This window comes from Pseudorca crassidens, chromosome 1 (assembly GCF_039906515.1).
Source record: "Pseudorca crassidens isolate mPseCra1 chromosome 1, mPseCra1.hap1, whole genome shotgun sequence".
NCBI classification, from domain to species: domain Eukaryota; kingdom Metazoa; phylum Chordata; class Mammalia; order Artiodactyla; family Delphinidae; genus Pseudorca; species Pseudorca crassidens.
Window position 1 is genome coordinate 78,975,375 of NC_090296.1, and position 22,029 is coordinate 78,997,403.

General features: G+C 44.3%; 1 protein-coding gene and 1 long non-coding RNA gene across 3 annotated transcripts; one reads left to right on the plus strand and one right to left on the minus strand.

The window, feature by feature from the left end:
• Positions 1–1,642: 1,642 nt before the first annotated feature.
• On the minus strand, positions 1,643–4,856 carry GJD2 (gap junction protein delta 2). Its single transcript, XM_067742359.1, has 2 exons — positions 4,236–4,856; positions 1,643–3,233 (listed from the first exon to the last, which is right to left on the minus strand). The coding sequence occupies exons 1-2, from the start codon at positions 4,304–4,306 to the stop codon at positions 2,339–2,341; spliced, it is 966 nt and encodes a 321-aa protein (XP_067598460.1). The 5' UTR covers positions 4,307–4,856; the 3' UTR covers positions 1,643–2,338.
• Positions 4,857–4,964: 108 nt separating this feature from the next.
• Positions 4,965–16,273, plus strand: LOC137226792 (uncharacterized). 2 transcript variants are annotated; one of them, XR_010944536.1, is made up of 3 exons: positions 4,965–5,110; positions 12,841–12,950; positions 15,901–16,273. It is a non-coding gene; the product is annotated as an uncharacterized lncRNA (long non-coding RNA). The 2 variants fall into 2 exon arrangements; XR_010944537.1 differs by having other exon boundaries at positions 12,928–12,950.
• Positions 16,274–22,029: the final 5,756 nt, after the last annotated feature.

A 22,029-nucleotide genomic window follows, 5' to 3' on the forward strand; every position in this document is an offset into this window, starting at 1 on the left:
ACAATTGTGTTTGAAAAGCAAGCATCCAGGAAATTCCACATTGCTTTGCAATATTCAGACAAAGGACGCATTGGAATTAGAAGGTGAATAGCATTTAAGAACTGAGGAAGTGTACTGGTCTACCGAACTAATGGGACCGCATGTAGACAGAAAATGCCAAACATGCTAGTAAAATGTGTGGGTAAAATGTAATATCTTAGGACGTATAAGCAAAGGATCAGTCTCCTTTGAAAGAACCCAATAAGAAATGCTTGATTAAAAGTCTAGAATTGTGCTGTATGATACAGTAGCAACCAACCATATATGGCTATTTAAATTAATTAAAATTAAATGGAATTAGAAATTTAGTTCTTCAGTTGCACTAGCCACATTCTTAGAGCTCAACAGTCATTGTCATACTGAGCAGCAAAGATAGTAGACATTACCATCATTACACAAAGTTGCATTGGACAGTGCTGGTCTAGAAGGTTCTGTTTGACTATTGGGTTAGCATCATTTAAACATCAGGCCTTAAAGAGATGATAGGGAGCACAGCATGCTGCTAGATGTAACAACTGATAGCATGAAAGTATGGTGGAAAGGGAAAAATAATTCCACTCCTGGAATAAACTAATATATTATAGCATTGACATTTTATTACAAGAAATATCCTTAGACAAGCAGAGAAATCTTGGACTAGAATGGAAAGGAGCTAGTAAATACTACTATTTGAATACCTCCTCACACACTTCTATACATTCACAAAATGCACCAGCCTCTTCTCATCTGTTAGTGGCTGGACTTTATCAGTCATCCCTCAAATACTTTTCAACCGTCCTTCACTTCCTGCCCCCAAAGTTCTGTTTTTTTTTTTTTTTTGAATATGTAACAAAACAGTTTGAACATATATTTGAATAAATAGAATCCCAATCAAAATAGAAAATGGCAGACTCTTCCCATTAAAAAAAAAAGGCAAGAACTTTATTTTAAACAGATCCTCAGTTGTGTGTTACACCACGTCCATATCTAAACCAAAAATCATAATGGTAATGCAAAGGAAACAGAGGGCTTCATAAAAGCACGTTAGCCAAATATTATTCTTGGCCAATGCTTTAACTAAATACACAGTGGATGTGAAAGGTACAGGATGGCACTTAAATAAATAGGAGCAAAGAGAAGGAAACATGTTCACAGTCCAAAGCAACAGGTTTTTGAACCTTTGGTATATATCTCAAATAAGCATCCGTACACACGTGTTAGCCAATAGTGTTTAGTTCCAGGTTTCTTAAGCCAGTGATTGTGTGTGGTTCAAAAATAGCTGATAAAATAATAAATCAGGATTGACATGGGCTGATTAAGGTCTCTGGTGTGAGCACACAGGTAAATTCAAACCATGGCAAAACGAAGTGCAGCTGTGTTGCACAGCAAAACTATACAAGAAAATGAGTGAAATACACCAGTTAGAAATTCTGTGGCTCGGGTAGACACCCTTGATATTAACAACAACAACAGCAAATATATTTTTAATGCTGTCCAAAGTCCACAATCTGGAAGGCAGAAATATCCCAAAGCTCATAACCACATGCCTAACAGGGCAACAACCATCCCACAGGACTATTATAGTTGCATATTTCAATTCCCTCCCTCCCACCCAACACCCTGCCCCTAATAAACAGCACCAGTGCAGTTCGAGTTAGAAAACTGGAAATATTGAGACATTCCTAAGGTTTTCATAATGACTAAGGGCCGGTCAGACGGGGCTATAATGCAAACCTCTGCCATGGCCATTCTCCAAAAAGCACCCCATGGAATTCCCTCTAGCTTGCAGATAAACCATATTAGGTCTACTGTAAGGCCAGACTGAGAGAAAAGCTGGCATGCTATCCTGGGCGGAGGGAGAGGGGCATGCTGATGGGAGAGGTACATGAAGGATGCCTCAAGGATGTTTGTCCTGCAGCCCAGGATGGAAGGATGTGTCGAGATAGGTCACAAATTGTGTACCAATAAAATATTTGACTCACGCCATTCACCAGAATACAGAGCTTAGCAGAGCTAAGTCCTGCTTGGTAGCTGTGCAAATCCACTATGATCAGTATCAAACTGGACCACGAAACAAAAGGACTCAAAGAAGTCCAACTCATCCTCTCAGCACTCTATCCAACTGTCTCTGGAACCAGTGGTGTGACGTTATCATTCTACTTTCTCTCCTCTCCCATTGAGGCAAGATCTTCTCTTAACCAGCCTTATTCTACGTCTCAGTGATGACAGCCACATAAATGAGGGCAGATAGAGCCACTCTCCACAGTCGTCTGCCTTGGGGCTACTTGTCATCCCCCAGGCCTTTCCAAAACCTGCCCTTTCACACATAGGCAGAGTCGCTGGACTGAGTCCTGCCAATATTGGGAACACTGACCCGTGGCAGGTCCTTGTTGCGGATCTCATAGACTGATTTCCTCTTGGCCTGGGCCCCTCGCACGGCCAGCTTGATCTTGCGCCAGCCCAGGTGGTTGAGTTCAGCCAGGTTCAGCACCACACAGATGCCACTCACAGCAAACATGAACACTAGAAAGACAGTCTTCTCAGTAGGCCGGGACACGTAACATTCCACCTCCTTGATGCAGGGGTAGCGGTCACACTCATACAACCCTGGGACGCTGAAGCCATACAGAAAGTATTGGCCCACCAGAAACCCAATCTCCAGGGCATTTCGGAACACCACTTGGATAATGTAGAAGCGGGAGATGCCTTCCTGCCTTCGGAGCTTGGATCGTGCTGCAGTGCGCAACCCCGATGGGTGTGGAGTCAGCTCCTTAACCTCTAAACAATCTGGCTCCGTCTCCTTGCTTGTGTTCTCTGTGTTCTGCAGCACCCCATTGACAATGGCACTTTGCAACTTCTTGTCTTCTCGTTTGCCAACACCACTGCTCCCACCCCCAGGTCCTCCAGCGCTCCCCATGGACTCAGGGGGATCTCTGTCCAGGGCTAGGAAGACAGTAGAGTAGCGGCGTTCTCGCTGCTTGGCAGACTGGTGCACAGAGTAAGTGATGAAGCAGAGACTGGGGGTACACACCATTATGATCTGGAAGACCCAGTAACGTATGTGGGAGATGGGGAAGGCGCGGTCATAGCAGGCCTGGTTACAGCCGGGCTGTAGGGTGTTGCACACAAACATGGTCTGCTCATCATCGTACACCGTCTCCCCGACAATGGCCACAATGAGGATGCGGAAGATCACCACCACAGTCAACAGGATCCTGAGCAGTGGACAAAGGAGGGAGAGAGGTTCTCATGGGCTGAGTCACTGACTTAGGAAACCCCTGCCTCCCTTCCCAGCTCCGTCCTTGATTGGGGAGCTATCCATCCTTCGTGGTACTGAACTGGGAATCCAGCAAACATTTTTGTCTCTTCCCTTTCTGCAGGATGTTGGTAGACTGGGAACACTTCATACTACAGGGATCTCAAGCATGTGTACCTCCCTACACTGGACATGGTGTATTTGCAACATGGAATGTAGAGAGGCACAAAACACACCTTCACTCTGAATACGGCAAATGTACATGGACTAGCTGAACACAGAAAATACAAAGTCTACACACAGAATATGTATATAACTACTCCAAGAGGATATTTAGTTTAGCCTCAGTATGAATATGGAACTTAAGCTTTATATAAACAGATAACTATGACTATATATACACATATATACATGAATATATATAGTATTTAGGTATGTGAATATACATATATACACATATAGAGACACATAAAGTGTCAATTGGGTGTGTCGGTTTCTGGCACTGTAAGTTTTAACAGGTAAATCAGTTTAGCTTAATAAATGTTTGTTGGGAAAAGATAACATCTGCTCTGAAGAGCAAATCTGTCTCCCCATTTGCCCTTCTCTGTCCAAATACAATCCTGCCTTCTTTGTAGATTCTATTTAGGGAACCGGATGAAGATTGGCTCCGACTCCAGAGAGTGGGGGGACCACGACGGAGCCAATAACTCCTTTGCTAATGGGAGAAGAGTGAATCCCCTGGTGGTGCCTCATAGGGAAGGGACGAGGAGCTGCCGGAGGAGGAGGGCATCACTGGGCATCAGGCAATCCCTCAATGCCAGGAACATAGGCGCATGGGCCAAGGATGATGGCAAGGGGTCAGAGGATGGTCTGAGGGCTGTCGGGACTCGGTCTGGACTTTAGAAAGGACTCCCGGGGGCCGCCCGACGGGGCCGGCTGATGACCGGCTCGGCGCCCTTACCTCCCGATCATAGTGGAGTGCTGCTGCACCGCGGCTTCCAGCAGCCTCTCCAAGATGGTCCATTCCCCCATCGCTGTGCATCCGGAGGCAGCAGACAAAGACTGGGCAGTACCGGGCACGTCCCCGCTCCTGGCCACTCCCCGGGCCTCACCTCCCGACTGGGAGCGAATTGCCCCCCAATTAAAGAATCAAACAAAATTTTTTAAAAATCCACGATTCCCCTCTCCCTTTTATTGTACTTAAAAGAGGGAAATGGGGAAGGAAACCCAAGCACGCCCAACTGATGGGCAGCTGGCGCGGTCCGGAGGTCGGCCACGAACAGCCAGCGCCGTCCGGGCGTCAGGTCTGGAGCCGGCGGATGCCCGGGCGAGGGGCGGGGCGGAGCGGGGGTGGCCGCGTGCAGGTCCTCGAGCTCCCGCCCGCCCGAGCGAGGTCTTTGGGCCCCACTCACCGCCGGCGGTTGGGAGCCAAAAAAAGGGTCCAGGCCCCAGCCCCCGCGCCTGGCACTTCAGCGGGCACCGGGCGCTCCCGCGCTGCCGCCTGCGAAGCCGGGGCGGAGCGCGCGGAGCCGGCTGCAGGGCTCGGGAATCCGCGGCCGCCGCCTCTAATCCGGCCTTAAGTAGTCTCCGCCTGCGTCACGCCAGGTCGGCGGAGGGGAGTCGAGCGCTGCGGGCGGCTGTAGCTGCGCGCCGGAGCCCGAGGGGCAGGGGATGCGCGCAGGGAGAGAGGGGGCCAGAGTCCTGGGGCCCCGGCAGGGAGTGGGGCGACTTCGAGAGGAAGGATCGCAGCGCCCCTCGGGGCTTCTCCGGGTGCCCAGGTAACCTCACCTGACTGCCAGCCCCCGGCAGGAGGGGCAGCCTGGAGCAGACTCGCGGGTGAGTGGGGAGGGGCGTGAGTAGGTAGTTTAGGGTCTCTCCGCGCATCCCTCACCTTTTGCTTTTTGTCTTTGGTGATACAACTGAAATTCCCTCACTGAATGCAGACGCTGGATGGGGGAAGGAGAGCGGGGGCAACAATAGGACGCTTTTCAGTCTCCCTTGGAGAGGACTGCTTGGCTAAGAGTAAGTCTGCGGTCGGTGCCTTCGTGGATCCGACGCAGGGGTGAGGAAAGCTTGATTAGAGTCCATTTAGGCTGAAGCTTAAATGTAGGTGTGAAGCTGCCTCTGAGGATGGGGGTCTGAGCACAAGACTCTACCAAAGAGGTGCCTAGTTTGAGCGAGTGGGTGACCATGGTTGAAGGACTCGCTTCCACAGCGCAAATCCAGACGCTCTGCTATTCTTAAATGTCTATCTATCTATTATCTATCTATCGATCCATCCATCTCTTATTTGTTTGTTTGTTTGGAGGAGGGGGTACTTCTCGGGTAAACTGTGATCTAATCTGAATCTAAGGAGGCCCAGTATTCAACTAGCAAGAATAGCCACTCACAGTCTCACCCCGCCCTCACTTTCGTTTTCCGACCTCGGCTTTCTCCCCGCTCAATCAGCAGATCCTGCTTTGTGTTTTTAAATTTACGTTTTGCTGTCAGTTCTATCTAGAGCAACCGCTTAACTGGTCACTAGAAAATTAAAACAATCACACCAGGCTGCTAATTAGCTCAGGGGGTCAGTATTAGAAGACATAGCAGTTGAGTGTTTCATGTATATGTTCCAAAAGCACAATGAATAAGTGGTTGTCACCCTTTAAAAAATACAGCTGTGAAAAAGTTGCTGACTTGCTCTAGGCAGGTAATGCAGCCTTAATTATCCACAGGGATCGTAGCACATATATATGTATTGCATAAGGCACACCGTGATGAGCCTTCAGTTTGAGACCATAGGAGTTGCTTGGGTAGCTGGTGGCCCAGCGACTGGGAAGAAGGGTACAGAGCATAGGCTTGAGTTCACTCACAGTGCACCTCTGCATAAAATGATGTGTAAAGGCACAACCCAAGCTTCGGTGAGAGAGGGATCGGTGAGCTCTCGCGTAGACCTGACACCTGTACGCCAAGGAAGCCACTTTTCACTGCAAAGGAGTAAAAGAGTCCACTGACAATGGAGAAAGGCATAGGGTGTAAATGGAACTTTAGGGTTATGGCAGGTGCTCCTTATTTCCTGCTGGGTAGAGAGGAGGTGCAAAGATGGGAATGGTTGGATATCCTATTGTCAAATCCACCTCCAGATGGAATGGTGATCTCCCAACTCAGACTTGGTGTTTTTTCTCAGACTTCCCTCCTGCTCCCTCAGGCTCTGGCTCCCTGTATTCTCTCCTTCTCCAGCAGACTGTTTGGGGCAAAGGATCTCAGACAAGAAGTGAATGAATGAGAAAGTCCAAGGGAAATCTGTTTCACATATTAAATGTCCCAAAATAGGCTGCACAATTCAAAATCATTACGTTTTATATACGTGGCTTTCCCAAACCCTTAAAGATAGTGATCGAAGGACACAGATTGCAGGAAAGACATCTTATATGTTCTCACAGTGCAGTTTTTTTAAATGTATTTACTTAATTTATTTTTTGGGTCTTCGCTGCTGTGCATGGGCTTTCTCTAGCTGTGGCGAGCAGGGGCTACTCTTCGTTGCAGTGCGTGGGCTTAGTGCAATGGCTTCTCTTGTTGCAGAGCACCGACTCTAGGTGCGCGGGCTTCAGTAGTTGTGGCACCTGGGCTCAGTAGTTGTGCTCACGGGCTCTAGAGTGCAGGCTCAGTAGTTGTGGTGCACAGGTTAGCTGTTCTGCGGCATGTGAGATCTTCCCAGACCAGGGCTTGAACCCGTGTCCCCTGCATTGGCAGGCAGATTCTTAACTACTGTGTCACCAGGGAAATCCCCACAGTGCAGTTTTGAAGCACTAGGCTATGACTAAATTGTTGACCATTAATTAGTTTATTATTTTAAAATATACATTAACATGACATAGATTCAACATATGAGCACATGTGTATACATGTGTGTAACACACAAAACACCCATATACAGAATCTATATTTGAAAAAGACTCTTCTATTAGATATGGTAGCCTTTTTTTCTTTAATTATTTTTTATTTATTCATTTATTTATTTATTTTGGCTGCTCCTCGTGGCTTGCGGCATCTTAGTTCCTTTGCCAGGGATTAAACCTAGGCCCAGGCAGTGAAATCACCAAGTCCTAACCACTGAACTTCCAGGGAATTCCCTGGTAGGCTGCTTTTAGATAAAAACCTTATTCTCACCACTACACCTTGAAAACAGTGCCCTGTTTTTATTTTTAAAAATCATTCAGGTCTTCCCTGGTGGCACAGTGGTTGAGAGTCCGCCTGCCGATGCAGGGGACATGGGTTCGTGCCCCGGTCCGGGAAGATCTCACGTGCCGCGGAGCGACTGGGCCCGTGAGCCGTGGCCACTGAGCCTGCGCGTCCGGAGCCTGTGCTCCGCAGTGGGAGAGGCCACAACAGTGAGAGGCCCGTGTACCGAAAAAAAAAAATCATTCATAGATTGTGTTTTACATTACTATGTTGTTTCCTTTTTTTATCTTTAAATTTTTTTTGAAGTATAGTTAATGTACAATAGTATATGAGTTACAGGTGTACAATATAATGATTCACAATTCGTAAGTGTTATACTCCCTTTATAATTATTATAAAATATTGGTTATATTCCCCATGTTGTACAATATATCCTTATAGCTTATTTTATACCTAATAGTTTGTACCTCTTAACCCTTTACCCCACACTGCCCCTCCCCCCTTCCCTCTCCTCACTGGTAACCACCAGTTTGTTCTCTGTACCTGTGAGTCTGCTTCTTTTCTGTTATATTCACTAGTTTGTTGTATCTTTTTAAGATTTCACATATAAGTGATATCATACAGCATTCGTCTTTGTCTGAAATTTCAGCTAGCATAAAGCCCTCCAAGTCCAGCCATGTTGCTGCAAATGGCAAAATTTCATTCTTTTATGTGTTTCCTTTTTTTCAGCCCAATCACTTTTTTTTTTTTTTTTGCGGTACGCGGGCCTCTCACTGTTGTGGCCTCTCCCGCTGCGGAGCACAGGCTCCGGACACGCAGGCTCAGCGGCCATGGCTCACGGGCCCAGCCGCTCCGTGGCATGTGGGATCTTCCCGGACCGGGGCACGAACCCGTGTCCCCTGCATCGGCAGGCGGACTCTCAACCACCGCGCCACCAGGGAAGCCCCCCCAATCACTTTTAATTAATAAATTGTCCTGGTCGTACAGCAATAATATGAAAAGGTTCTATGTAGAGCTAGGCATCTCTGTTTCCTCAGCACATTGTCTCAACCAACTAGATTCTGACTCTCTCAATTCCCCTCTGATTGAAGATCCCATTTAAGTCAGTTGGGAAGTTCTTTCCATTAACTCTTATTTAAAACTCATTCAACTCTCTTAAAGTAATAGTTTTGGATGGACAAAAGTAAAAGAACTCATAGAATAAACTTTGCTGTACGTTAGCCCATGTAGGGATACTTATTACAAATACACATGCTGGGGTCCGCCCCCCCCAAACCTGCTAAATTAAAATCTATAGAAGTGAGGTTTAGGTACCTGCATTTTTACTAAGTTCTCACCAGTGGCTCTGATAACAATAAAAGGTTGTGAACGTTTATTTCCATGAGTATTAGGTCAGGAAGGAATCCTAGAAATCAGGAAATCCTATCCCTTTGATTCATAGTTGTTAAAATTGACCCAAAGATTAGGTATCTCAAGTCAGACAAGTAGGTAAGGAAAAAGCTGTGAAGAAAGTGCTGTTTAAGGGTCCTAGAGAAGAGGACTAAATAATTTTAAAAGATGGAAAATGTGACCTTTAAGGAAGGAAGAAGGAATTAAGGTGGTTTGGATCATGAGGACGTAGCCACCTGCAAGCATCTAAAGGGAAATAATACCTGGATTGCTGGCTTTGTGAAGCCAAGTCTTACCAAGCAGAAATTTCCATTGACAGATCAGTGAAATATTCTCCACGTCTAGTGGAAAAAACTGTAAAGGCACATAGCAAAAGGCATAGTTAAATATTCTAATACAGGGAGGGAATGGAGAGTTACTAAGAATAATCCAATTTTCCACATGAATATATCTGGATTTGCTCTTATCCTTATATGTGCTTAGAATTTTCTTTTTTCTGTTCCTTCTAGTTTTTTTAAAGATACAATTGACATACAGCACGGTATAAATTTAAGGTGTACAGCATGATGATTTGACTCACATACATCATGAAATAATTGTCACAAGTTTAGTGAACATCCATCAACTCATATAGATACAAAATAAAGGAAATAGAAAAAAATTATTCCTGGCGATGAGAACTCTTAGGATTTGCTCTCTTAACAACTTTCTTATATAACATACAGCTGTGTTAATTATATTTCTCATGTTATCATTATATTTATCAGGTACATACATCCCTAGTACTTATTTATCTTATAACTGGAGGTTTGTCCCTTTTGATCACCTTCATCCAACTTCATTCTCCTTTCAACCACAGATTCCCAGGTGAACCTGTTAGCTTAGTAGCTTTAACTATTTGGTAAATGAAACTCCCTAGGAACTTTGTTAAGGTGTAAGAATGTTAGTGAATCCACTAACCTCTCCTCTCCTGGACCATAAATTCTTGGGGAGCAGAGGACATGCCTTACACCTCATGGTGCTTTCCATAGTATCTTTAGCACTGTGGAAACTTAAGTTTGTTGGAGGAACAGGGTAGCTATTCTGGCTTTCTATTCCCCTCAACCTGGGAAGGCTGCACGGTCCTTGAGCAGAGGTGCGTCCTGCCTCCCCCAAGACCATAAGTTACATTCCAACCAAGAAAAGAAAGGTGTTCCCTTTGTTAAGTGAAAGTCCCTACACACTTGGGGCAGCTGGACTGCTCACTAGAAAGCCTTCTTGCTGACCACTAGCCCCTGGTCTCACTTTGTGCTGCTGTCACTCACTGTGGTCCCAGTACCTGCTGAACTAACCCAGAAAATGCTGCTGAGTGTGCAGGGTTTGGGCTACAGCATCAAGGAGGCAGCTTCAGAAAGCTGATCACAGCCCTGGATATACAGGCTCCGGGAAGCGCCAGCATCTGTGGCCTCCAGGATTCGTGTGGCTTAAGAGGGACTGCATTTGGTTTGGGATTGGTCTCTGTGTTAAAGTCCTCCACGTTTCATTCACAAAACGCTAGGATTAACTGAGCTTTATCTCCCCCAGTGGCCTACGTACATCTGTTTCCTAATGAAACCATCAAATTTTCTTCTGACGGGCAAACCCAACCTGTCTTGTGAGACTTGAAAGAACATAAGCGCTCGATGAAATCGACTCCTATTTGCTGCAGAATGAGTTTTCTCTTTTTTGGTGTGTGTGTTTCCTTCCCTCTGTTTAATCCCTGACTTAAATGTTTAGGGAAACACTTTTTGGGTTTTACTGTCCAGACAAAATTTAGAGAGTAATATTCCATACAGGAGTAGAGCTGTCCAATCCACCAATCATAAATACCCCTAAATATGGTGGCTTGATGTGTTGCCTAGGACTGCCCTGAGCCTGTTCCCTTTGAAACCATTCTGCAATGTCATGGACACAAATGCCAAATTATGTTTTAGCCTTAAGAGATTGTATATCCAAATAGTGGGGCAATCTAATCTGCCTGCTAGTCCTTTGAATAAAAGGGTATGTATCCCTTTAAAAAAATCACATGAGCAAATTCCCCATTCCCCACCTTGTGTATAGAGAATATAGGTATGTGTAGTAATATCTCAGGGATTAACGTAATATGACATTGTGGCCAAAGCAGATGTGTGAAACCACAGCAAATAAATTAACACTCATTAAGAATCAAATCAGCACTGCTGACACATAATCTTTCATGTTTATGTCAAGTCGTGATTCCCATTCCCATCAGGAGATTCCCAGGAGGGGCTAATTAAACCTGAAGGAAGAGATTTAAATCAACACTATTCAAAAGTCATTCAGCTACAGTGCAGAAGAGCCTGCCTGGGGTCTGAGCACCCGCCTCTTCACACTCTCATTGTCATGGTCCAGCCAGAGTCCCAGCCACGCAGGATGTAGCTGGGCTTCCTACTGAGTGTGTTTCCAGTCTGTAGGGAAAAGATGAAGAAATTGCAGGGGAAACGCACATGGGTAGGACCTACCCTTGATAGAACTGTTAAGCTGGGAGAATATATGTCAGTTCCCAAAGGCACCCTTCCTGCACTTTTTCCACATCAGAGTGTGCTGCTAAAAGTTGAATTCACCCTGTTGCTTCATATCTACAGCCAAGTTAATTATGTCGAATTGCTATTTGTCCCCAAAGGAACATTCTCTAAGACGTGGAGCTGATTTTCAAGGTTCTTCCGTGCTCTCATAATCATATGTGGGCGCTCCTGGTTGCCTGGTATCTTCACCTCCTGAAATCTAGCCGATTCCTGTTTTTGTCAGGACTCGGCCAACTCAGGCATTATCAACCCAGAGGCTTTTGCGATTTTCCAATTCTCATCAATCTACACGCCTTCTGATCCCTCTTGGACACCAACATCGAAGTCTGGTCCAGAGAGCCTCCTGTTTCTGGAGCTGGTTGAGATTGGAAAGGGGCTTCCACTCACTTGTCACTCACATGTTCAGCTCCCTTACTGCAGTATTTTAATAGTCACCTGAGGGTTTGCCAAGAGCAACCCACCAACTTGCCCATTGGATTTGGTTCACAGTGTTCTCTGACCTTCAGAACCCCACACAAAAATGTATCTTTTTGATATAAACTTATCCTTCCACCTTGACCGTGGACTGCCTTTGGTCATATCTCCCACCCCTGGAATTCACCTTGAATCCACATCCTATTGACCTTTGAGCTTCCCACCATCATGCTTCACTCACTCCCCGCCCCTCACTCATTAAAGGAAAGTAATCCGATAAACAGGCACACCAGGGTGTTAATAACTGATAACCACTTAATGTATTATCCTTCTCAGAGGAATTATCCTCATTTAAGTTGCAAAGCCTTCATTCAAAGAAATGAATTTTTCTAGGTAGTTTTCCAAACACTACACAGAAGGAGAGAATAGCTGTTTGAGGGCCAGGGATGTTCTGAGCCCTCCCAAATCACACCACACAAGTGCTTGCTTGTTTTATCGGTCTATAAAGTGGGCCTCCTTGTGGAAATACAGGAATTGCATTAATGCTGTGGTTCTTAAATTTTACTGCACCTTAGAACCACCTGGGGAAATTTGAAAAATCCCAGTGCCTAGGCTGTACCCCAGATCAATTAAATCAGCATTTCTGGAGATGAGCCCCATGCACTGGTATTTTTAAAGAAAAAACAAAACTCTCCAGGTGATTCCAATATGCAGTCAAGTTGGAGCACAAGTGCGGTTATCCCCACCATCAACTACTTATACACAACAGCCCTCTAGGACTTCCGTAAAATAGGCTTTCTCCTTGTGTTAGGAATGGTGCTTCTGGACACAAAGCCAGAATTTCATACTAAAAATGTGTTCCTGTGGTCTGTAAGGACTTAGTATAATCCATACAGGCTAAGTAGTTAGTTGCTAAACTGCAAACACCCATTTCATTTCATCTCAGTCCACTCCTGGCCATCTGGTCCCCTGTACTCCTATTACAGGGCCATGTGTGTATTAATGAAATGATTGCATCCAATTACATCTTTTATTCAGAGCACAAGAAGAGTCCATGTATTCTCTCCAGCATCACCGTTTCTCTCAGGATGTCAATAATCAAGTTATTCTTTCTATTTCATGCAGAGATGGGATAATCTTCCATTAAGGTAAGAGTATAAATCAAATATGTTGTTGCTTTCAATAAACTTTTAACTTTGCTGCCTGGTATCTATAATATAGATATTTCAGTGAAAAGCATAAACCACTTGTTAGTGGTCTCCATTTTTAAATGTCCATCATAGAGTTCATATCAATAACCACGTTGTGACAGATGGTATACAAGAAGGATCACCTAAGAGCTAAGTTAATCACCTTTTTCTCAGTCTGTCTAGGCTTTGTTTCTGCAGCAGCTCAGATGGTCAGAAAGCCACATGCCTAGACTATATCTTTCTGCCGTTTCTTGGTGGAGGAGGGAAGGGTTGCCCGTGGGAGTGGGGGAACCCACTTCTTAACCTGAATTCTTACCAGTCTTTTGTGTTACTGCAAGCAAGACAATTCACTTCCTAAGGGAAATTATAGTACCAACTGTTCAAAGAAAACAATTCTTTTGACATCTGAATGAACAAAAATGAATGAAAGATGGATGAAGGGATTAATTAACATGCTACTCACACCTTTAACTAGTCATGTACTCTCCTACCCCTTTACCTTCCTAGAGCATATATTTAAACAATTGACAGAGATGCATGTGTATCTACCGTGTGCATATATATGCATTGCTACAATCAAATTCCACCAACCTGTTAAACTTCATCTTTGCAGATAGATTCTTGGCCCTCTCATTTTTTTGTTCAATGGAGAGTTATTCATCTCCTCCTCTGTGCCAGGGGGATACAAGAGTAAGCAGAACCACATGGTCCTTGACCTCATGGAATTGAAAGTCTATTAGGAGAGATATACTAATTAATCAAATAATCTCAAATACTCATGTATAAGTTTAAAACTGGGCTAAGTGCTACCAGTAGATAGCTCTGAGATAGATCTGCAGCCCTGAGTATAGAATGGGGCCAGGGGTGGCAGGCCTACTTTGTGGGGAAGGGTCAGGGGTAAAAGGCATTTTCTAGCTGAGACCTAAAGGAAGAGTCCTAAACCAAGTAAAAGGGGGGAAAGAGGACCTTCTGAGCTGGGGGGACAGGAGTGAACAGACCCTGGGGCTGGAGAAAGTAGCACATTCAAAGAACTGCAAGGGCTAACGTGGGTGGTTCACGGAGCAAGGTGGGGAGGCTGGAGAGGCAGGCAAGGATCTGATCAAGCAGAACCTTAGAGGCCAGGGTAAAGGGGTTGGCTTTTTCTCCAAAAATAATGTGCAGCTTTTGACGGCTTGTAAGAGGGGAGTGACATGATCAGGCTTGTTTTAGAAAGCTCAATCTATTTGCATTATGGAGAGAACAGTTTGGAGAGGCTGGGCAACAGTGGATGCAGGGAAACCGGTGACAACACCAACACTGCTGCTGGGCTACACTCAGTAACACCCATAGGGACTTGCCTTCCTTCCCTTGGAGACTGGGTGGCCACGCCAGGAAATGCCTCTAGTATCTAACCCTGTCTGCTTTCAGGGAAATGAACTAGAGGGCTCCTCAGGAACCATCCCAAGCTCATCAACATCTTTAATTACGTAGGAAATAAACGGGCCCTGGCTGTAATGGTCAACATAATACCTCCATGATTCACTGAATCTTGCAAATTGTGGTGCCCCTTTCAAACATGCTCATCTCTGGGCACAGGAAACAAATTGTAGTGGGTTACCCCTTGGCACTTAACAATTTGAAACAAAAGGTAAGAGTGGGTCCCCCAACCAGGAGGCCAGGGCTCCCTGTTTTTTTGCATTAGAAATTCAGGTTTTGCCCGAGTTCTACAGTTCACTAAGAGCCAGAGCAAAGTGCAGGCGGAGGGCGGGGTTCTTGGAAGGAGGAAAAGCATGTGGAGACGTTAATATTTAAGAACTTCCTGAGATTTTTGGCAGTTCATTTTAAGGAGCAGTGTTTAAAGATGGTGCAAGGATCAAATAGGACGAAGGAGATCAAAACTACTGTTGATAAAATGAATCCTGCAAAGAACACGAATGAAAATTGTCTCCCTAGAATATAAATGTACTCCAAATTTGGTGCCATAACTCAAACTAGTTCTGAGGCTCTGCAGAGCCCCTTGTTAGCAGGTAAGAAAATCCTCATTACTTGAAAACTCACACCTGAACTTTTACTACAAGTTGTATGAGCCACCTTGATTACCCAATTTATTTTCATTAGTGACGTCTGAAAATACGTATTTTAATGAGTCTGAATTTAAAAGAGGGAGGCAAAATGATTTGCACCTGCATCATAGTTTCTTGGCAACTGTGAGCTGGGATTCACGGTCCTTTTGCTTCTCCAGCATTCAAGCTGGAACGTTTCCTTGTGTGGTCCCTTGATATCCAATGGCTTTTGGCCATTTACGAAATCAGATTACCCTTCGAAGAGTGGGTTCACCATCACCGAAAATATTCATACACATATTTGCCAGCCCCAGAGCAAATAACAAGAAGTGAGTTCCTGAAATGTTCTGTGTACTGGTGGCACTCTGTAACGCATACATGGGAACTTCCAAGGGGGGTACAAGAGGAGCTACTTTGAAATAGGTTGTGGTTCACACTGTCAAGTGTGTGTGTTGATAAGATGGGGTGAGAGTCCGCATAGCTTTTTGGATGAATGGACAGATCATACAGGATAGGTTTACCTTTCACTCAAAGTGTGTTTCCCAGGAATATTATTACAATAATAGCCCAACCTACTTACAGTTCTTCATTGCTTCCTATGGCCTTCTGGGTAGGTCAGACTCTTTAGGAAGCTGTTGGGCTGCACCCCCCAGGCCTACAAGCCTTGTACAGTAAGTCCCCTACATATGAACGAGTTCCGTTCTGAGGGCACGTTTGTAAGTCCAATTTGTTCGAAAGTCCAACAAAATCGACCTAGGTACCCAACTAACACAATCGGCTATATAGTATATAGGTTTATAATACTTTTCACACAAATAATACATAAAAAACAAACACAAAAAAATAAAACATTTTTAACCTTACAGTACAGTACCTTGAAAAGTACAGAAGTGCAGTACAACAGCTGGCACACAGGGGCTGGCATCGAGTGAACCGGCAAGAAGAGTTACTGACTGGAGGAGGGAGAGGAGGTGGGAGATGGTAGAGCTGAAGGATCGTCAGCAATAGAAGACAGAGGGCAAGCTGCAATGTCACTCACGCCTGACGTTGATGGAACACACGTTCACAACTTTGAAAGCTCGCAACTTGAAGGTTTGTATGTAGGGGACTTACTGTAATTGCCCAGCCTCAAGTCTGAAGAAAGAGCCTGGAGACAGTGATGGAGATATCAGTGCTGTATCAGAGACGGCATCTTACAAGTCTGAAACAAAAGAGTCCTGGAGTTGGGGGCTTCCCTGGTGGCGCAGTGGTTGAGAGTCCGCCTGCCGATGCAGGGGACACGGGTTCGTGCCCCGGTCCGGGAAGATCCCACATGCCGCGGAGCGGCTGGGCCCGTGAGCCATGGCCGCTGAGCCTGCGCGTCCGGAGCCTGTGTTCCGCAACGGGAGAGGCTGAGCCTGCGCGTCCGGGGCCTGTGCTCCGCAACAGGAGAGGCCACAACAGTGAGAGGCCCGCGTACCGCGAAAAAAAAAACAAAAACAAGAGTCCTGGAGCGACACCCCACCATGGATGGCAAAGGGCAGGCAGGACATGACAACAATCTCCACTCCTCGTGGAGAGGAAGGCTACCGTTTATAGGGGGAATTGACCTCAGGTTGGCTCATCAGTTACCAGGGAAACCAGAAGCGGGGGCACATCCAGCACAGCCACTCAGCTTAACAACCATCCCGAGGGCAGATGTTTCCCTTAAATAAACTAGCAGGTGGAGCCGTTCTGGCCTAAGGATTAGAATGATCACTAGCTGGGGCTGGGGGCAAGCACGTTCACATGAGTAGGGTGCAGGTGAAGCAGGGACTGGTCAAGCAGGGGATGTCCACAGAGCAAGAGAACAGCTGTCTTGAATGGCCTGACCATAAACAAACCAGTGAGGAGAGTTCCTTAGATCTGGCCTGAACTTACTCTCTAGTTTAATGGTCTGTCCTCTTCCCACACACTGCCTACACTCCAGCCTGCCACATCTCTGTGCCGTTCCCCACCGCACCATCCTCTTGCACATTTCCGTACTTTTACAGGTGCTGTTCTCTGCTGAGAGTGCCCATACGTCAACGTTCCCACTGGTTGGCTCTACCTCATTGGCCCAGATCACTGTGCAGTTCCCCAATGCACCATCCTCTCCACATTTCCATTATTTTCATCTCCATATTTCACATTAGAGGCTTTCCTCTTCAGGTGTCTTCTGACTTTTGGTTGTCAGCTCACACTGGCAAGTGAATGAAGCGCTAAGAAACTGATTGAAAACTCCAAGTGCATGAGTGGGGCCTGCTGACTGTGGGCTTCAGTGTAGAGCAGTGCTGCTGGCATCTAGTGCGTAGAGGGCAGGGATGCTCCCAAACATCCTACATTGCACAGGACAACCCCACAACAAAAAGTTACCCTGCCCAAAGTGTCAGTGGTTTTGGTTGAGAAATCCTGGTATCGAGTATCTCATTGGACCAGTTAGCTAGGAAATCCCTGATGGTTTTGTTTTTTGTTGTTTGTTTGTTTTTAATCTTTCTCTTGGGCAGGTCAGTTCTGCAGACAAGAATCTACCAGCCTCCTGCCTGGTGGGGATAAAAACCAGGAATGGTTGGCTGGGGGTTTTAACAGTCAGTGGGCAGAGGTCACTTAACCACTCTGTTGACAATATTGTCTCCCCAGCATCAACTATGGCCACTGTTCCCCCAATCCAGAGGCCCCCCTCCAGAGACTAAACATCCAGTTTTCTGCCAGGGTGAAGGAAAAGCAGTTACTTGGCTATATGGAATGGGAAAGGAAATGTAGAATTTTAGTTTCTTCTTAAATATATTTTTAAACAATCATCCTGATTTTAGCTACATTCTTACCTCCTTTTCATGCCCGGTTCCTAAATCTTTATTGGGCGGCAGAGGTGGGTTTCTGCTAAATAAAATAGTTGCTGTTTAGCTTTTTCTACAGCTGAGCTTAATAATTATCACTTGTCTATCTGCTTTCCAGTTTTCTATTCTCTTTGCCTTTACAGATTATGCCTTCTTAAAATCCTTTTACTGTCTGATTAGTGAGACTTCTGAAGGGAATGAGAGTAAATGAGAGTACATGCATGTAGACCTCCATCTGTTATGTGGAGGTCCCACAATTTTATTTTTCATGCTGAAGCATTCACCGGTATTCTCCATTAAGGGAACCCGGAAAACTGTACGTATACTGAATGCCAGGTAAGATATCTGCATTCCGTTGAATCCCTCATGGCCAGTTTGCATATGCATGTTGCTAAATGGGTTTTTATGTCTAGTGGGTTTTTTTTCCTCATTACATAAATCTACTGACTACAAATAGGAGGAGAAGCTAATTTGGAGCCTATTTAATCTGCAGGATGCAGTGTGATAGGAGCCAGGAAAAAACCATTTTTTTTTAAACCTAAACCCAAGAGAAAACAAGAATCCAAACATAATCTGCTAAAAATAAAATAGCAGCGTGGACTAATTGAGTAACTGAAGTTCTGCGTGAAAAGAATTCAGATTTCTCCAGCTAACCAGCTCCCTGGAAAATGTTAGCTCAGTGTCACTGCCTGTGATCTCTCTCTCTCTCTCTCTCTCTCTCTCTCTCTCAATCTAATTTTCACTGCTGTCCTTTGAAATTTGGTGACTTTGGAGGGGACCTGGATTATGCTCTGGATTTCCATCTCATGCACAGATGCTGCTGTTAAGGCCAACTGGAGCATCATTTGCATTAAAAAAAAATCAGCTTTGAAAACAGAGAGGGGATGTAGCCACACTTCCCAGGTACAGTGGGTGCTGGCTATGATTCTTTCACACTCCAGCTTCAAGTCTTGCATGAAGACAGACATTGCATTCCATCACGGTAAAGAAGAATTTCTAATGTCAAGTAGAAAGCAGGATTAAAAGCACATTTGCATTGAAGGTGTGCAAATAAAAGCTGCCCAGAACAGCTGAAACCTGAGCCTAGAATGAAGAGACTCCTCCATTTTAATATCTAAGGGGATTACTTGTATGGTGCCATGGCAACAGCATCACCTTCAATGGTTCTCCTGAAGAAAATCTTACAGAAACAGGATCAGAATACATGAAGTTTTGGCACTGATTTGATGAGCCGGTGATCAAAGTATTTTGTCTCTTACTGCATTTTGGTGTGAATTTTTTAACTTTTGGGAAATTGCACAAATAATATCCAGCATAGGAAAATTAGAACATGCAAGTAACTAAAGAAAACTACCAGTGGTTTTCCCATTCAGATATAATCACTGCCTTGCAGTTATTTTTCTATGCCTATATACCCAACTATATTAATGATGGAGAAGAAAATATTTTTTTGAGACAAAGAATGAAAGCATTTCCTATGCACAGATCTTCACTGAAATAATTATGAAGAACTATCAATCAAGAAAGAAATTAAACCCAGAGTGGGATGTGAGAAAAAGGTATGAAAAAAGAAAGAAAGTCTCATTTATAGAAGTATCTGCTGTAGATACTTAATGTAGGCAGAATAGGGATAAAAACAAGGCAACTATAACAGGAGGAACATATAAATTAATTTTAGATTGTGCTTAGTTAAATGTGTATTAAAAGCTTTAAAGCAAATAAAAAAAGAGTAGAAATGGAATGTAAAAGTTCCAGGCTAGTAGAGAAGAAAACTACTAGAGAAAACATCAATTCAATAGAGGTCAATGTCTTAGTCTGCTCAAACTGCCACAACAAAGTACCATAGACTAGGTGGCTTAAACAACAGAAATGTATTTTCTCACAGTTTTTGGAAGTCTAAGATGAAAATGCCAGCTGATTGCTAGTGAGGGATCTTTTCCTGCATTGCAGGAATTGTAGATGTCCACCTTCTTGCTATGTCCTCAGATGGAGAAGAAAGAGAGAAAGCAAGCTCTCTGGTGTCTCTTCTGGTAAGGGCACTAATCCCATCCCAAGGGTCCCACCCTCATGAGCCCATCTAACCCTAATTACTCACAAAGGCCCAACCTCCATCACAGTGAGGTTTAGGGCTTCAACATATGAATTCTGGGAGGATACAAACATTCAGTCCATAACGGTCAGTAAAGGAAGGAAAGGAAATAAAAGAAAAAGCATGAAAATGAAAAACACAAAATTCAGTGATAAAAGTATCAAAATGTGATTTATTCACTTGATGGCATAATACCTAGAAGTGAAAAATGAATGAAATTGATCTATATATATCAACAAGGATAGATCTCCAAAACTAAATATTGAATGAAAAAAGCAAGATGCTGCATAGTAAGTAGACTATAACTCCATTTGTATAAATGTTAAACACAGGAAACAACAACCTATATTTTCTACATGGATATTTAGTAGCTATGTGGATAGTTGGCAAATGTATAAAAAATGAGAACTCATGGATTAGAAGAACAGGCACCCATTTCAGGAGACTGTAGGAAAAACAGAGAAGGGGAGTAAGGCTGAGTATAAAAAAAAACTTTTCATTGCATCCAAAATATACGTGGCTCCTGAAATCAGATGGGGGATGTGAGAGAGGTATTAGATGAGAAGTTCTCTTGGGTAACCCAGTTCCCACTCCTAGAGAGTTCAGTTTCTTCATCTGTAAAACAAAAAGCTGGACTGAGTCTTCTCACATCCTACCCAGCTCTACTTTTCTCTATTCTGTAAGGGGCATGGGGTAAAAGGGGAACTTTGAACTAAACCAGGTGAAATGAATGACTCTTCCAGAAAGGCATAGAGCCTGGAGTGCAAGCAGCATCTGTGAGTTTTGCCTAAGTTTTTCTTCCAAACTTGTTTTTCCCAGTAGTTTCCTGTAGCCTCTCAGGAAGACTCCCAATTGACCTGAAATGTTCACAACTCAACCCATTAGGAAGGATTACTTCAATTCTACCTGACGTATCCCTGCATTTGGTAGGGATGGAGAAAAGAAATAAAAATAAATTAGTGAAGGAAATAAATAGGATTGTACTACATACAAAAGACAATTTGGAAACTAGATGAGGATACACAGGGTCTATCTCACTACTGTTGCTATTTTATGTATATTTGAAATTTTTCCTCATAAAAAGTTTAATAATATCTGAAAATTGATCATTGTAAACGGGTGGTAAACTTTTTTTCACCATGATCCACAAAAAACATTTCATGTTGCAACCTAGTGCATATACGTAGAGACTAAACAGAGCTCCACAAAACATTATTTACCCTCACTACATACAGTATACTTTGATATTTTCTATTCTCTGTCCTGCTTGGGTAGTTTGTTTTTGTTTTTGCTTTTGTTTTAATACTAGTCGAAACCTACTCAACTGATTCAAAACTCAATTAATGGGTCATGATCCACAGCTTGAAAAACACAGTTCTAAATGGTGTCAGATCATGGGGTGGGCAGTTAAATATTTTCCTGTTGTCCTGAATCAAGAGAAGAGTAGTGACTACTTTGGGACTGATGGAAGACAATAAATGAAAATTTGCCTAGCCCTTCTTGGAAAAGCCTGACCCTCATCTGGCAAAGGGGTGTCTTCAAGCTTAGCAAAATGAGAGAGTTTCATAACCTGCCGCTTCTTTGCACCTGGGCCCATTGCCCAACTTTTCTTACACAGGTTTGATTCTAGATATTGTACAGCCAGCTAGAGGACATGGCCTGGGCTGCTCTGAGCAGCTTTTCTTCCCACCTGTTTCCTGGTTTTGCCTTCTCTGAGGTTCAAGTCCGTCCTCAGCATTCCTCTAACTTGCCCTGGTTATGAATTTATATCCTGTCCTCTCTTCCCCCTTCTCCATCCCCGAATGGTGACTGTCCTCCCCAAACTCAGTGTCATCGACAAAAGCAACATCTTCCAAAGAGGAGGAATGAGGACATGGCTGAGATTTGCTCAGTACTTAAATCCCATTAAAGCAAAAGTCAGGCCCGGCAAGCAGGGAACAGACAGAGCACCTGATGTCCGGAAAAGAGGTCAAGTGTTCGTTGACTAAAGCGTTTAAGAGAGAAATGTCAGCTGTTCAGTCCTTCAACAAGTAGTAGTTGAGTACCCACTGGGCAGGAAGATGAGAATTTCA

What these genes read in the sequence shown, in the direction of transcription:
- GJD2 (XM_067742359.1), bottom strand. Translation starts at nt 4,306, where the DNA reads ATGGGGGAATGGACCATCTTGGAGAGGCTGCTGGAAGCCGCGGTGCAG. An exon ending in CACTCCACTATGATCGGGAG is followed by an intron (nt 3,234 to 4,235) that starts GTAAGGGCGCCG and finishes TCCACTGCTCAG; the next exon opens with GATCCTGTTGACTGTGGTGG.